The sequence below is a fragment of the Danio aesculapii genome, chromosome 23 (assembly GCF_903798145.1).
Source record: "Danio aesculapii chromosome 23, fDanAes4.1, whole genome shotgun sequence".
In the NCBI taxonomy this organism is placed as follows: Eukaryota; Metazoa; Chordata; class Actinopteri; order Cypriniformes; family Danionidae; genus Danio; species Danio aesculapii.
This window is the reverse complement of record NC_079457.1, coordinates 46777862-46795805: the sequence shown is the minus strand read 5'-3', so window position 1 is coordinate 46795805 and position 17944 is coordinate 46777862. Positions and strand designations below refer to the sequence as shown.

Here is a 17944-nt window from a genome sequence, read left to right as displayed (position 1 = left end):
AGCACTCAAACAACACTCACGCCAAATCCAATGTCAAAAAAGTGCATTTATTAACAGATTAATAATAATAAATGACCTATAGGTACAAGAAAAATAGGTCAGGAGGGGATAATGCCAAAACAACAAACAAAAGATCTAACTGAATGAGGAAGCCACTTTCGAAACTCTCAAAGAAAATTAAAAAGAAAAAAAAACAAAGATCTTACCTTGCTTCCTCTCTATCAGAAACAGGAGAAAAATGTATTTAACAAAAAGTGATATCCACTTCTGTACAGCTCCAATAACTTGAAACAAAACCAACAAGATAAAGTACAAAAACAATAAGATTTTAAAGTGAAAATTTCACTATTGTTCACAAACAACAAGATTTTTTTATATTACAACTAGTATCCCGGACGAGCCCCCAATTGTTACGTGCCTCCCCTATCTAGGGTCAGGGAAACACGCAACAGTTTAAGTGATGATAATATATATAATATATATAATATATATATATATATATATATATATATATATTATATATTATAATATATATATATATCATCACCTTAGAATTATAAGGTTCTGTCTGCGTTCTGAATGATTCTGACATATTGAGCTTCAAAGTTTTTGCATTCCATAGAAAACAGTATGTGTGTAACATGTTTTTTTTTTTTAAATAAAAAGTCTTAAAATGTAAACAACTTATTAAAAAAAACATCCCATAATGTAAATATGTTGTCATTTAATAAGAATGTCAGTAACTCAATTTTGACAAAAACGTCAGATAGTTATATTATCGTTGCACGTTTGCTGCTGGACCCCTATGAATAAACAGTAAAATATTAACATCCTTTTTATAATTTAGAGTGTTTTGAACTAGGCTTTTAAATACAAAATCACGAGTTAATAAAACAGGAATTAGAGTAATTTGAATACCTTTAGAAAAAAAAACCCCTAAACAACATTAAATAGACATTTCACTCACTATAATGATCCTCAAGTGGATCCAAACGTTTCGTTCTTCTGTTGAACACTAAAGAAGATATTTCGAAGAAAGCTGAAAACCTGTAACCACTGACTTGCATTATAGGAGAAACAAACGGAGGTCAATTGCAGATTTCTAGCTTCCTCCAAAATCGTTTGTGAGGAACAAGTGAATGAGGAACAAATCATTTTTGGGCGTATTATCCCTATAAGACTTATTCACATACATTCTGCTTCAAAAACAAAGGCCACACAATATATGACACAATACAATGCCCACGTGATATATGAACTTGCTAAAACTTGCTTTAGATCTTAAACTTGGATGTGAGTAGATGAGACAAGAGTTTCTGTAATGTTGTGTGTTGAGTCCAGAATGTACTCGTGTGTGTTTTTTAACGCAAGCCGCGCATGCGCACTGTCGGTACAGTCAGACTTTGCTCGACGGCTGAACTCTGTCATCATTTCTGTCACAGCTTTTCAAAAACCGGCTTCTTTGTCATTTCCAGTCAATATCTTCATCATCACACTCTTCATCATCAGAGTCCCAGCATGAGTGGAGATCTTGCTCACAAACACCGCCAGGTACCCATTTCGGACATATACACCATTCCGTTGGATTAATCTCATTTACCTTTATATAAATAATAATAAAAACGCTCCGTTATTGCGCGGACTTTGCAAACCAAAAGTTAGGATTGTCCGTGCAAACAAAATATGTTTATCGCGAAACACCAACTTAACCGCGAATATCTTCTGATAACCTGCGTGTGTGTTACTGTAATGTAAGATAATATATTTAAATGTTGTATGCATGTGTGTTTCAGGTGGAGTCCGGCTCTGTGGAGTACAGTAAGTGTTGATTTACAGTGCTATGAAGCGCTCATGACAGTTACAGTGAGATGGAGCCGAAATGGCGTCAGAGACTAAGTCCCGTCCGCCGCTCTCCCTGCCGTCTATTGTTCAAAAACAGCGCTGAAAAATCACACTTAACGCCTCGAATGCCTCACACCGAGGACACTTTTACACAGAGAAGTAGATCGATTAGCGAAAACGACTGTCATCGGGTCGATCCGAAGGCTAACGGGCTGATTTTGACCGCTGAAAGTGGGGAAAGGATGCGTGAGGACTTAGTCTCTGCGCCATTTTCTTTTTTCCTCTAAACCTAGCAGCAGATCTGCGAGAAAGACAGCAGCAGTAATAACTCATATAACTCACAAACAGCCCTGCCACCCGCTAAACTGAAGATTTCTTACAGTAAAATCATAATACACACACGTGTGAGAAGGCTTTTTGCATTTCATGTCATCACTTTTAGATGAGAGTGGCCATATAAAGAAATACTATAGCAATTCAAGTGTTTTTGTACTGGACAAGTAAAGTATTAATCTGTTGTGCTAATTCTATAGTTGCTGTTGTAACACAACAACTATAGTAATTTAAACTAGTTGTTACATTTTCCGCAACTATAGGGTATATTATATTGCAACACACCAGTTTACTGCAGTAAAAACTGAAGTACCACGGTATTTGTTACAGTTCACAATAGTTAATACTACAGTATAATATTCTTTATTATAGTATGGTTTATTGACAACTATATGATATATGATACTACAATATACCAGTTTACTGTAGTAAAAACTAAAGTTTACTACATTATTACAGTTCATAACAGTTAGTAATACTCCAATATGCTTTAGCATTTATTATCAAAGTGTTGCAAATACTATAATATATACAGTATAATATACTTTGTATAGTTTTCCACAACTATAGTGTATATTGTACTAGAATAAACTGCAGTTTACTGCCGTAAAAACAAGTATACCACAGTATTTATTAAAGATTATCAGTTCATGATAGTATGACAGTATGTAGCATTCATTAACAAAGACTGTACTATAATATAACAGTATACACAATAATTCACTTTAGCATTTATTTACTATAGATTACTGTAGTATTTTTTAATATGGGTGTTCCTGATAGCGTTGTGGTTTATTAGTGCTTAACTATTAGTAACAGCTATAATCATCTATGGCGTTTTGGCCAAAACTATGATTGTGAACATAAAGATTTGATGTTCTAGTATCATGGTATTACACAGTACAAGGACATTTTACAGTTGTAATAATAATGTGGTGTAATAATGTGGTAATCCTTACTTTAGCCACAGATTTTATACAAAATGAAACCTAAATATCATGGTAACCACAAATTAACCATAGGGTGTCAATAAAAAGCATGGTGTTTGTGGTGAAACTGTCAATATACAAATTATTATCGCACCAAAAACAATAGATTACATGTGCGACATTGCATTAAATCCATGGTTAATTGTCATAGAGATATTCTTTTAAATTAATATTTTCTACAGGATGCTTTACAATAATATATTTGTGCATATACATTATATTACTCAGTAGCAAAGACAAAACTGGATCTAATCTAATTAAAAAAAACTCAAGACCACAGTGAAAGATTACTACATTCAAATCAATATTGTAAAATTTTAAATAAAACTTTAATAAACAGGTAAAATCAAGAGAAACATTAAAAAATATATCAAATTAAGTTGAAATTTTGTAGTTTGTAATTTTTTTGCAATTAATAATTTGAATTTAAATGTATTTTCTTTCTATTTCCAAAGAGGTTCGGTGACCAAACTCTTATTTAATGGATATATTGGTTAAATAAAACTGTCTTTTTTAAATTAAGCAAAATGTATTGGTTTTTATTCACTGAAAAATATCTAAAAATTATATTCAATTTATTCATATTCAATATTCATACTCATTTTATTCAGTGCATTGTACACACACACACACACATATATATATATATATATATATATATATATATATATATATATATATATATATATATATATATATATATATATATTGGACTGTATATAGACCCCAAACTGCATAGATTGAATAGGCAATACTAATAATTAAAAGCAGCAGCAGCAGAAGTGAGTGTTATCCTGTTCATGTCGTTGTGCTTGTTTCTTATCTCACTTACACTTGAGCTTGTTTGAAGTTTGTGTGTACTGATATTACTCCATAAACACTCATTCAAACCGCCTGCCAGTAATATACTCAGCAAAAACAAGATCATTGTTGTTACATTATCATCATTATTATCGGTTATCAGTTATGGATTGTCAATACATGAGCCTGCAACGTACTGTGACTAAAACCACCAATTATTTGACAAATATCATTAAATCGCATAAAAGCAGGAGAACACACACACACACACAATATCTCTGCTCGACTGTGAGCTGAACAGGGCTGAAGTGGAAGCTGAATCAGAAGAGGGAAGCTGTAACAGCCACATAATTACAATAAAATATTATTACAATAAAAAAAGAAGGTCGCTGGTTCGAGCCTCGGCCGGGTCAGTTGGCATTTTTCTGTGGAGTTTGCATGTTGTCCCCTTGTTGGTGTGGGTTTCCTCTGGGTGCTCCGGTTTCCCCCACAGTCCAAAGACATGCGGTACAGGTGAATTGGGTAAGCTAAATTGGCCGTAGTGTACAATATGAGTGTGTATGGATGTTTCCCAGTGATGGCAACCCCTGATTAATAAGGGACTAAGCCCAAAAGAAAATGAATGAATGAATTATACAGCATGGGTATCCACACTCGGTTCTGCTGAGTTTAGCACCAACTTGCTTCAACACACCTGCCAGGAAGTTTCTAGTATATGTAGTAAGAGCTTGATTAGCTGGTTCAGGTGTGTTTGATTAGCATTGCTGCTAAACTCTCCAGGACACTGGCCCTTTAGGACTGAGTTTGGACACCCAGTATGTTATAATAGTGTTACTGTAGTCAGGTTAGTATTATATCCTTAGTGGCCTGGAAAAGTGTTTGTGAAACTTTCCTTGTTTTTGGCTCAGATTCACACAAACACAAGGACAAACATAAAGACAGAGAGCATGGTCATAAAGAACAGAAGAGAAATAAAGAGCGGGAAAACTCAAAGAACGGACACAGGTGATTCCTTACATCACTTCCATTATTTCCACTAATAATTTGTAGGTATTAAACCTCCAGCAGACGAATGTATTATTTAGCATCTGGAATGTTGATCTTCTGTAATTCATGTCTATTCGTTGTCTTAAAGTAAAAACTCTTCTGTTTCCATTTGATTTTACAGTGAACACAAAGATCTTCAGAGAAGAAGCATAGAGAGAGGAAAAAGACAGACTTAAGCACAAAGAAAGAGAAAAGGAGAAAAGGTTTGACCTCATTTTCTTAGTCTGGGGTTATGAAATATAATCAATGAAATTAAGTGTCGTGTGTGTGTGTGTGTGTATGTGTGTGTGTGTGTGTGTGTGTGTGTGTGTGTGTGTGTGTGTGTGTGTGTTTAAAGCATTTTTAAACCGGATGTTACTGAGACTTTTATTTTAGTATGTTGATGTACTTCCTGAAACGGAATATTGAGTAGGGTCAAAGAGCTTAGAATGACCAAGAGGCGACACTCAATAGAACGTTCCATTGCAACAGCAAAGCGTCCCGCGGTTCCGCCATTTTGGAGTGAAAGCGACAGCCGTCCATTGGATCTTATTGCTGTTGCGATGGCAAGCAGCTGCTTTGTTTTTTTATTTATTTATTTTAAAAGTGCATTAAAGCTGAGATACAACCTGAAAGACGTCAATACAACACTTACCATCACAATCATCAGCACTTTTAATAGTTTATTTCACAGACTTATAATATGCTGTTGTTCTATTGGAATTTTCATTCCAAAATGGCCGCCGCACCATCTAGTGGCTGTTTCCCAAATCGCACTAGAGTGTCGCCTCTTGGTGATTCTATGCTCTTTGGTAGGGGGCAGGGCTTTCTCTTGCAAATCATTCCCTCATAGCGAACTAATGTAAAAAGGGGCGTGGTTTAAAATATAGTGGCTGAAGCATCAAACTGACATAATCAGAGAAGGACCGCCCCCTCGAACACAGAGCACATGCTCAGACGTTGATTGAAGATTACCATTACAATTTTAATTTCCAGCGTATAAAACTTGCACAGATTAATTGTTCACAATGTTTAGTAGCCAAATAAGCATTGTACATTTTGATTTCACACCGTCTTTAAATACACATACTGTTTTAAAAACATTTTCGGTTATTAAAATATTCTTTCTGTTTATAATCATATTTTGGGTGCTTTTTGATCTTCTTTTTTCAAGTTTCATGGTGCTGATGGGAAATATCGAGATAAAGAGAATGGATTTGTGAGGTAAGACAGCGGTTTGCTTAATTTCTAAGTCACTTCTTAGACTTGCAGATTATAATATATTGATTATTCAAAATATATACTAAGAAAACCATCTTGTTTCAGGGTTTTTAATTCTTTTTTACAACTTAAATGTTTTACATGTTTTACACAGTCAGAAATAGTGTTGGGGAAACTTAATTATAAAAGCATTATATTACAATCTTGTATTTTTGTCATGAAAAAAACGAAGTGAATTTGGTATTTAGTTACTTATTGTCACGTAATGGTCTGGGACAACAGAGGTGAGGATCCATGTGCAGTTTATTAAGAAGAGTAGTCAGGCAGGCAACAGTCAAAACCGGAGCATAAAGGTTATCCAAGATTGTAGTTAAAACCGGTGAAAGGTCAGTACAGGCAGCAAAACAACATAAACAATAAACCAAGGCAAGGGTTCAAAACTAGGGATGGCTAACATGAAACTGACGTTTCAACACAGTGTCGAGATCCCGAAGCGCAAGTGTTTCGAAACACTGCACCTAAGCATGATCCAAAACACCCAGGTCAGCTGACTAAGCTGATTCCAAACACACAGGTCACGTGACTAAAGCGATTCAAAGCATCTCTCATTTCAGAAGTGTTTTGAGTCTTGGCGAGTTTGCGTTTGGCTGACAGGGTCAGAAAAAAAATTCCATCTCATGTGGCCTAGTGGGCCGTGGGTGTGAACAGAGTAACTGTGTTGCAAATGGCATGAGTTCGAATCCTGACTTGTACAAATACTCAGAAATTATGACTTGATGTATTTTAATATTTTTTATGTTTTAAGTTTTTTCAATGTTAAAACAAAACACGTTACAAGAACAGCATTTAAAAACTAACATCTGTAGCTTTATCAACCTGGATTCGAACCCATTATCTCGACATCTGGAACTCACACCTCAACTCTACAACAGGGGGTTTAATAACTCAATTTGCTGAAGCTGTTCTAGAGCTATACATAAAAAAACAACCACTAGGTGTCCCTGTAGAGATGTGTTTCGAAACGTTTCGAAGCTTCGACACACTTGCTTCAACTGTTTTAGTGTTTAATGAAGCCTCACTTTGCCCACCACTATCAAAAACACGGCTAGACGAGGCAAGGAAATCACTTATGTGATGCTCTAAAACAGAAATAAGACTCAGCAACCATGTGTGTGTGTGTTGTGTTTATAGTCCATCTGATTAATCCTGAGCTACTTCAGCTGTGTGTTTGCAATCAAGGGGGATCTGGGCCAGGTGTGTAAGTGAAGTGCATGATGGCATTTGTAGTTCATTAAAGTGGCAGATTGGTTGTTCCTCAGCGATCTGCACAGGCTGGATCGCTGGTGATTGTGACACTTACTAAGTAAAAGTAATGTGTTACTATACTTTGGTGTTACCTTTTTGATATCATCTGGGGTTGTTTTTTAATAATGCTTGTTATAATATTAAAAAGTGTGTATTTTAGAAATAATTTAAAGCCCTTTTACAACAAAAGAGAATTGTGAAGTAAAAAAAACATGCTGACGAAAATGTTGACATCTGTACAGTTGAGGCGCAGCTCAAACACACCATTCTGGACTGCACTGAACATAGGATGCATGAAAAATCTGTCTTCAGCTATGAAAATCCCACATTTTCATTATTATTATTTTTAACGGCACTGAGTGAGATGAATAAATGTGTTCACATTTAAGCTAGAATGTTTACACAAATTGAAACATATTTTCGATTTCGCTCAACATGGGGACATGAGAGCTTTCAACAAATGGGAAAACAAAGGAACTGGCGTTACTTTTGTGAAAGAGTAGCTCTGATATTTTATTGGAGATGAAAAAGTCATGCATTACTTTACTAACAACTTGGAAAAAAGTAACCTGATGACAGCTCACATAACCCCAACACTGGTCAGAACAACCCAGGCTCATTCTGAGAACGTAGTCTCGGGGACGTTTCTGGAGACCGCGAAATACATCCCGGGAGGTACGTATTTTTGCAGTTTTTGTATTTGCGAGTCCGCGAGAGGCCGCTGTGTGCGCTTTTACTCGCGCCGTTCTCGCGTAAACCCGCTAGAGGCCGCTGTCGAACGGCCTTCCGCCTGTCTACCTGGATGACAGAATGATTGACCGTGCGACCGGCCAATCGGCTGACCCACCCTCCTCCGTCCCTAAACCCAATCAACGACGATTCACAAAAGCCGTCCAGAAAAGAAAAGCCCTCGTCTGATTTTTACCTCGTTTTCCGATTTTGACCACATTCTCACCCTGTGACGAACTTGTTCGCTTAATTTTTTGGATTTTATTTCTGTTTTCTTACCTGTTTTCTGGAACCGCTCTTCCCCGGACTCGAACCCGGTCGTCGTCATAGTCAGCCCCTCTCTGCGCCTCGAGTCCGCCAGAGTACACGAAGAGCTAACCGGACAAACTGGTTTCAGCGGAAAAGCCCTCCACACGGAGGCGAGCGGTCGGCCGGCCGGCAAGCGCCGAAAGGAACGGCGTCACACCGCCCCGCAGCGTTCGCTTAAAAAAATGAAATGCAGCCGTACGTACCCCCGGCTACGTATTTCGCGGTCTCCAGAAACGTCCTCGGGACTACGTTCTCAGAATGAGCCTGGGTTGGGTCAGAATGAGGAAATAACGTTTTTTGATTAATTTGAGAAACTCATCTGCCTCTTGCTTTCAAAAGTCTATTTTGACAGCCTAGAAAAGTGTATACAGTTTATATTTTATAAGACATTATTAATTAAATATGGAGATATTTTTTCACTTAAGTGTTTTTGACATTTACATCAGGAAAATGATTGACAGGATCTGTAAGATGTCTGAGTATGTTATCATCTGTTTAATAAAAAAGCATGTCTTGTTTCAGCCCTTCGTCAATTAAAGTGGAAGAGGACACAGACAATCATCACTCCGTCAAACACGAGAAACCGCTCAAGAGAGAGCGAGATGAAGACGAGTATGTGCTGCTCTCTTCCCATGTATGGTTGCAAAATTCTGGAAATTTTAAGGCTGGACACTTTCCATGGGAATTAACAGGAATATATGGGAATTAACTGTAAATCTGGAAAATGGCAGGGCACTTAATTTTATTTGAAATAATATATATTTCTGAATCATTTTGGTTAATTCTCTACCCTGCTAATTCCTCAAATCACATCCACACAGCACTGCATGTGCTAATATTTTCTTGACCCCTGCTCATTTTTGCATTTGAACCCAAATGCTACATCAAACCAGTGATTTTGATTTTATTTGGGGAAGGGTGGGGAATTTGTTCATTTTACAGCAGAAATAAGAGTATAGGTTTTCTTATATTCAACACTTATGCTGTTGTGTTGCTCAATGAAACAATTAAAGTTCCACTTTCAATTAAATCAATCAAAAATATTATTTTTAATATGTATGAGCTTATGAACAAAATGTTTATAGTTAAGTTTGTACAGCAGGGGGGAAACAAGTATTGAACACGTCATGGTTTTTTCTGGGAATAATATTCCTAAAGGAGCTGTTGACATGGAATTGAAGCAGATTTTGGTAAAAACCCAAACAATACAAACATAAAAATAAAACAAAAGAAATCTGAAAAATGAGTTGTGTGTAATAACAATTATATGACAGAAGGAGAAAGAGCTGAACTACTGAAGTGTGTTTAGTACTTTATGTAAAAGGCTTTGTTGGTGACGGCAGCTTAAAGACGCCTCTCATATGGAGAATGAAGTCACATGCATTGCTCAGGTGTGAGTTTCTCACAGACTTCAACAGTGTCAAAATCTTCATGCTTCTGTGGGTCTCGTCTATCAAATCTGAGCTTTATTTTGTATTTCATATTGGATTGGAGTCAGGTGATTGGCTGGGCCATTCTACAGCTTGATTTTCTTTCTCTGAAAGCATCTGAGAGTCTACATGGCTGTGCTTGGATCATTGTCTTGCTCAAATGTCCACTCTGGTTTCATCTTCATCCTCCTGCTAATGTAGATGTTGGACTGAAGCAGATAATATTCATTTACACTGATGAAGGGCAGAGGGTTGCTGAAGAACTACTGAGAGATTTCAGCTGCTGTCTGGGCTTTCACTGCCTTTACACCTCCCTTTCTTCATGTGTTCAATACTTTTTCCCTGCGTCATTTCATTTTATTACGTATAAATTTGCAGTTTATATAAATTCCTCAAAATTTTTAAGTAATTTAAATAAATTCCCATAAAATGTCCAACTTCTCATGTTTCACCCGCTTCTTCTTCACTCGATTGAATGGGCGTTATCAGTGGTTATCAGTTGAAAGATATGGGCCAGTTGGGACCTTCTGCACCTACGTGTATCAACCCTCCACATGGTTAATCAGCTATACTAATAGAGACTCCAGATCTGTTTTTACATTACTGTGATGGGTTTAGGGTTGGGGTAGACGTGAATAAAATACAATATGTGGGAAATTTAATAAATAATATAAATTATTCTCCTTAACTTCCTGCCGCAGCCATATGTGATCTATAGCTGATTAATTATGTGGATGGATGATAACATTCTTCTGCCTATACAAGCCCCTACTGGCCCATATACTGGTAAGCACTGATAGCGCCCATTCAGTCCAAGTGATAACATTCGAATCAGCTGCATACTTCCAAAATTCCAAAGACAATCCCATGGAAATTTTCCACCCTATTTGCAATCCTATTCCCATGATCCTCCTCGTGTGTCTTATGCATGTTTGCGAAACCGTGATGATTTCTGTTTATTATGCAGGTATGAACACAAACCCAAAAAGGTTAAAGTGGAGAATGAGAAGAAGGTGAAAAAACGCAAACAGGAAGAGGAAGACAGTGATTTTGAGGAGAGGGTGGTACGTATCACTCATTCTCTTGAAGAAGTACACCATCTCTTTATTTGCGTTCCAAATGACACACTACACACTTTTATACACTCAACCATGTAGTGTAGAGTGTAGTGTCGTCCCAAAAGGAACACAGAACTCAAGTTTCCCAGACGCTGTTTTCAGGTTGCCAATAATTGTTTGATTTAATGACATTTAAAATGACCAAACTACCAAACAATACCTATATAGGTGGCATAAATGCTTATGTAGAATTTGTCTTTAACAATCCAAAATAAATAAAGAAATCCAACATCAGTGCTTGATATCTCCTACTCAACCCAGGCTCATTCTGAGAACGTAGTCCTGGGGACGTTTCTGGAGACCGCGAAATACGTCCTGGGAGGTACGTATTTTTGCAGTTTTTGTTTTCGCGAGTCCGCGAGAGGCCGATGTGCGCGTTTTTTCCCGCACTGTTCTCGCGTAAACCCGCTAGAGGCCGCTGTCGAACGACCTTCCGCCTGTCTGCCTGGATGACAGAATGATTAACCATGCGACTGGCCAATCGGCTGACCCACCCTCCTCCGTCCCTAAACCCAACCAACGACGATTCACAAAAGCCGTCCAGAAAAAGAAAAGGCCTCGTCTGATTTTTACTTAGTTTTCGGATTTTGACCACATTCTCACCCTGTGACGAACTTGTTCGCTTCATTTTTTGGATTTTGTTTTTGTTTTCTTACCTGATTTCTGGAACCGCTCTTCCCTGGACTCGAACCCGGTCGTCGTCGTCGTGGTCAGCCCCTCTCTGCGCCTTGAGTCCGCCAGAGTACACGAAGAGCTAACCGGACAAACTGGTTGCAGCGGGAAAGCCCTCCACAAGCGCCGAAAGGAACGGCGTCACACCGCCCCGCAGCGTTCGCTTAAAAAAATGAACTGCAGCCGTACGTACCCCCGGCTACGTATTTCGCGGTCTCCAGAAACGTCCCCGGGACTACGTTCTCACAATGAACCTGGGTTGCTCCTACTATATGTACTATATAAACTAATAATAAGATAGAAAAAAACAACATTATCCGAAAAAGTAATACATATTAGGCCAAGCAAGAATACAGAAAATATATAAATACAAATATGCAAAGGGTATAGCAGTAGAAAATAATTAATAATAAAAAAACACCTCTCCCATTCATAACTAAGCCAGGGACAGGGAAAATAGGTCAGCTATATACTTGCATACATACAGTATACACACATACATATACACATATTTAATTATTTATTATTTTTATTTTTAAAGTGTAAAAGGAAGGGTTGCCAAATAGTGTCAAATTATTCAGTATTACCTCAAACTGTATATCTAATCTTTTCTATTTGCATAGACTGCATCAGATCATGCATCCAATGTACGTAACTGGCTGGGGAAGGATTTTTCACTTCAGTTCAGTGTTATAAGCCTTTTAGCAATTATTAAACGAAAGGCGAGTGCATTTGATTGTGTAGATGACAAGGAAACATTTGTAGGGTTAAGTCCAAATAATGCTACTAGAGGGCATGGCTCAATATCTGAAAGTAAGCATTCAGAAATTGATGCCTAAAAAGTGTTTAGCGCTGGACAAAGCCAGAAAGTATGAAGAAGAGTGGCTGGAGCTTGTTGACACCGATTACAACTTGGATCAAAACCAGGGTTAATGTTAGATATTTTTACCTTAGTCCAATATACTCTATGCAATAACTTGAATTGTATAAGGGAATGACGAGCACAAATAGACGAGACAGAGCCTTGGACCATTCCTCGTCTGTGAAAACATGATAGAGATCTGATTCCCAGCTCTGCTGTATTTTAAAATGATGAGGAACCTAATTGTCTAATAAATGAAAACATAGTTTTATAAGACTGCACCTTTACAAAGTTTTATATCTAAAACCTGATCGATTTCTTGTTTGGGAGGTGCATGGGGAAAATGGGAAAATGTATTTCTTATAAATTCACGTTGTACTATTTATACTATAAAAATGGTGTAGAATAGTGTATAAATATGCGATTTGGGTTGCACATTTTGACTCTGGACTGTTAGTAACATCAGTTCTGACCCAGGAAAAGAAACCAAAGAAGAAGACGAAAGAGGAGAAGAAAGACACCACTGGAGGAAAGAAGAAAGCCAAAAACCAGCCGGAGGAGAAGTGGAAATGGTGGGACATAATCATGACAAATCTGTTATAATCAAAGAGTGCCTCTGTTATGCTGTTATAAACTTTTTAATTTCCTTTAACAGCTCAATGCCAAAAACTGTCATCATATACATTGCAGGTAGTGCTCTCAAAAGTACTGACTTCTTTTAAAAAAAACATTGAATGCTGTTGAGCAGGTTTTTGAACACATCTTACTGTGTTCACGTGCTCAAACCAGGGTTCCCACACTTCTTGAAAGTACTTGAATTTCAGACATATGGGTTAAATGCCTTGAAAGTACTTCAAAACAAACACAGGTCCTTGAAACTGCTTGAATTATGTTTTAAATGAAATTTGTTTATGATGTTATTTCAGTAATTGTACTGCGCTGCTGCCAAAAACAGAACAAAAATGATCAATTTTTCATTTAAAAATCTTACATTTAAATCTTGAACAAGAACTACGACAAATAACACGCATTTTATCAGTATTTCAGAAACCACATTTGAATGTCACCAGCATTGAATTCAACATATTTTAGTGAAGTTTCTGAAAATGAAACATTCAAAACATCGTCATTACTCTGATATATATATATATATATATATATATATATATATATATCTATAGTTGTAATCAGAATCAGCCCTTTGATTTTTTTTTTTTTTTTTAATATTTCCCAAATGATGTTTAACAGAGCAAGGAAATTTTCACAGTATGTCTGATAATATGTTTTTCCTGGAGAAAGTCTTATTTGTTTTATTTCAGCTAGAATAAAAGCAGTTTTTTTTTTAAGGTCACATTTTAAGGTCAATATTATTAGCCACTTTTAGCTATATATTTTTCCGATAGTCTACAGAACAAAACCATCGTTATACAATAACTTGCCTAATTCCCCTAACCTGCCTAGTTAACCTAATTAACCTAGTTAAGCCTTTAAATGTCACTTTAAGCTGTACAGAAGTGTCTTAAAAATATCTAGTCTAATATTATTGACTGTCATCATGGCAAAGATAAAAGAAATCAGTTATTAGAAATGAGTTTTTAAAACTATTATGATTAAAAAATGTGTTAAACGGAAATTGGGGAAAATAATAAACGGGGGGGCTAATTATTCTGACTTTAACTGTATATATATTTTTGCTTTTTTATTTAAGATTTTTCAATATATCTTTTTCAGAACAACCCCTTCCTCAGCAATTTAACCCCTTACAGATGAGAGAATACATAAAAAATAATGATATTATAAAAAATTAAATAAATAAAAAATAAATGAATAAAAGGTACGGCCCCAAAGTTACCTCAAATTACATTGGTGATTGGTTAAGTAACCTCTAAATATACATATCTAAATACGTTGTAAGACTTTTTCACCTCTTCATTTGTAGACATGCAGTCATTTTTTCCATTAGATAGACCTGTTTAAGTCTCTGAATCCACTGAGCCACCTTTGGAGAACCTTCTTCCATCCTATTTACCATTATCATTTTTTTTTCCAACCAGTAATAATATCCTTAGGACAAATCATCTGAGGACAGATCATCTGATAGACGTGGATTTCTAAAGGTCTTTACACACTAAAGTTCACTGAAATTTGTTGCAAAATAATTCCCAATACGAGTCTTCGAGTAGTCCTTTTACTAGGTCCACCTCATCCTTAGATTGCGGAGAGAGGAAGGAGATCCCCCTCCTTATCAAAGGGCTCCAGGATTATTCCTACAGATTAAACGTTTACTTCAGGATGTCCAGATAATCATTTGTTATTATAATTAGAAATAAAAATCTGTTATTTTTTATAGTTAATAAACGTTTCTCTATTATGTTTTTAAGTACATTGACTAGAATCAGGAAGTTTCAGTCCTAACTAAATAATTATATATATTATATATATTATATTATACTAATATTATATTATATTATACTTATATTATATTATTAATATTATATTATACTAATATTATATTATATATATTATATTATACTATATTATATTATACTATATTATATTATACTAATATTATATTATATTATACTATATTATATTATACTAATATTATATTATATATATTATATTATACTATATTATATTATATTATACTATTATTATGTTATATATATTATATTATACTAATATTATATTATATTATATTATATTATAGTATATTATAGTATATTATAGTTCTTGACTTCTCTTCCTCTGTTTCTCAGGTGGGAGGAGGAGAGATACACAGATGGCTCCAAATGGAGGTTTCTGGAGCATAAAGGTCCTGTGTTTCCTCCGCCATATGAACCCCTGCCAGGCCATATCAGGTTTTATTACGATGGTGAGGAGTGTTGACCTTTGACCCCACCACCTGTGCACTATCATGTTCCACTCGCAACTGCTACATGGGTTTATAGAGAAATAATAATTAGAGACTGACCAATGATATAACAGCCAGTGCAATTACTTTTGATCTGTACAGTATGCTTATATGATTATCAGACATTTTTATTCATTCGTTCATTCATTTTTCTTCGGCTTAGTTCCTTATTTATCAGGGGTCGCCACAGTGGAATGAACCGCCAACTATTTCAGCATATGTTTTATGTAGAGGATGCCCTTCTAGTCACGACCCAGTATTGGGAAACACCCATACACACTCATTCACACACACTCATACTTTATGGACAATTTAGTTTACCCAATTCACCTATAGCGCATGCGTTTGGACTTGTGGGGGAAACCGTAGCACCCGGAGGAAACTCCACACAGAAATGTCAACTGGCCAAGCCGGGACTCAAACCAGTGACCTTCTTGCTGTGAGGCGACAGTGCTAACCACTGAGTCTTTTTTTTGTCAATTAGAAGAAAAAAATAAGAGAATATCAGTCAAAAATATTGTCTTTTTAAAAATAAAGTATCATAATGAAGAGTGTGATGATGTATAATTGAAATTTTAAAACAATCATCTTATTTTCCATCAGGAAATGCCATGAAACTGAGCCCCGGTGCGGAGGAAGTGGCCACGTTTTATGCAAAGATGCTGGAGCACGAGTACACAACTAATGAAATATTTAGAAAGAACTTCTTCAAAGACTGGAGGAAGGTAACGGACTCTTGAAATCACTACCGCTTCATTATTGTCGCTCTCAATTTACTCTACACCCCTGCCAGATTTAAAGCAATAACATTTGGAAATGAGAAAAGTTTGAACGTTCTCCCACAAATGTTTCTTGCAAGGAAATGACGTCAGAGGAGAAGTCGAAGATCACGGAGCTGAAGAAATGTGACTTCACTCAGATGCACGAATACTTTAAAGCACAATCCGAGGCCAGAAAACAGATGTCAAAAGAGGAGAAACAGGTTAGTTCTGTATCCATATTAGAGGCTGCACAATATATCAAGAAATTATCGTCATCATGATATTAGTATATGCAATATCCATATTGTGGAGAAGTGCAATACATTGAATTAACTTTATGTGCCAAGCATTTGTGTACTACATTCATAAGTTGTTTATCCAAATCTGTCCAATCAGGGATGCGTTTACAATGTAAGGGATGCGTAAACAATGACGTAACTCGCAGCTGAACTACAATAGTGCGATTCATCGTTTGAGAGTTGAACGATGTAGTGAGGAGTGTTTCCCAAAACCGTAGTTTGTCTGTCGCAGATCAGTTGTTTGAACCACCTTAGTTATGACGTAAAACATTTGTAATGACACTTTAAACAGGGCGGATTATCAATTTCTTTAGAGAAAATCTGCATTAAATTATAATTTTTTGGTTTAGTTTAAGTGATATTGTTTTACATGCACATGCATACACGTTTTTTAAAGTCAATATTTGTTTTGGTAAAGACGTGCATTCGTTTGCCGTATTAACGGTGCCGCAACCCAGTACTGGGAAACACCCTTACACTCTTGCATTAACACACACTCATACACTACGAGCAATTTAGTTTATTCAATTCACCTATACCTCATGTGTTTGGACTGTGGGGGAACCCACGCCAACACGGGGGGAACATGCAAACTCCACATAGAAACACCAACTGACCTCATGCACATGCAATCCACGCCAACACGGGGGGAACATGCAAACTCCACATAGAAACACCACCTGACCTAGCCAAGGCTCGAACCAGCAACCTTCTTGTTGTGAGACGACAGTGCTAACCACTGAGCCACCATGCCACCACATGTAAGAGCGATATCTAAGCTTTTTTTTATTAATCATTCAAAGTGGATGTTGGAACTTTGAAAAGGACTAGGACATGGAGGGATAACTGGGAATAAAACACAACCATGAACTCTACTTGTAACGCTAGCTCTAGAGGGTCACGTTTGTGACGCAGTTTGCGAATGTTTGTCGGAATGACGGATTCGGGAAAACACCAAATCACTAAACTATGATTGTAATTATGGAACTTGTGACCTCAGTTGGCTAATGATGGTTTTAATAAATACACCCCAGATTAGGCTATCACTATCTTCATCCCCGTCTCTCCAGTAGGTGCTGTTAGCTGAACCAAGAGCTAAAAAACAAACACTAATGCTGGGAGAAAAGAGAGAGAAAACTGACAACAGCCAATAACAATCATAATCTCCGCCCAGATTTTCAGTCATTCATGGTGTTTTAAAGTCTGAATGTTTACACCTTGATATAGTTACTCATTCATTCATTTTCTTGTCGGCTTAGTCCCTTTATTAATCTGGGGTCGCCACAGCGGAATGAACCACCAACTTATCCAGCATTTGTTTTACGCTAGCGGG

General features: G+C 36.5%; 1 protein-coding gene across 1 annotated transcript in view; it reads left to right on the top strand.

The window, feature by feature from the left end:
- The first annotated feature begins 1401 nt into the window (after positions 1 to 1401).
- top1b (DNA topoisomerase Ib) overlaps positions 1402 to 17944 on the top strand; it is a 36721-nt gene continuing 20178 nt past the window's right edge. The window contains 11 exon segments of the mRNA XM_056449496.1: positions 1402 to 1551; positions 1794 to 1818; positions 4874 to 4970; positions 5134 to 5215; positions 6166 to 6215; positions 9078 to 9167; positions 10953 to 11049; positions 13115 to 13209; positions 15397 to 15512; positions 16155 to 16276; positions 16411 to 16533. Coding sequence (XP_056305471.1) covers positions 1519 to 1551; positions 1794 to 1818; positions 4874 to 4970; positions 5134 to 5215; positions 6166 to 6215; positions 9078 to 9167; positions 10953 to 11049; positions 13115 to 13209; positions 15397 to 15512; positions 16155 to 16276; positions 16411 to 16533 — 930 coding nt within the window. The 5' untranslated portion in view covers positions 1402 to 1518.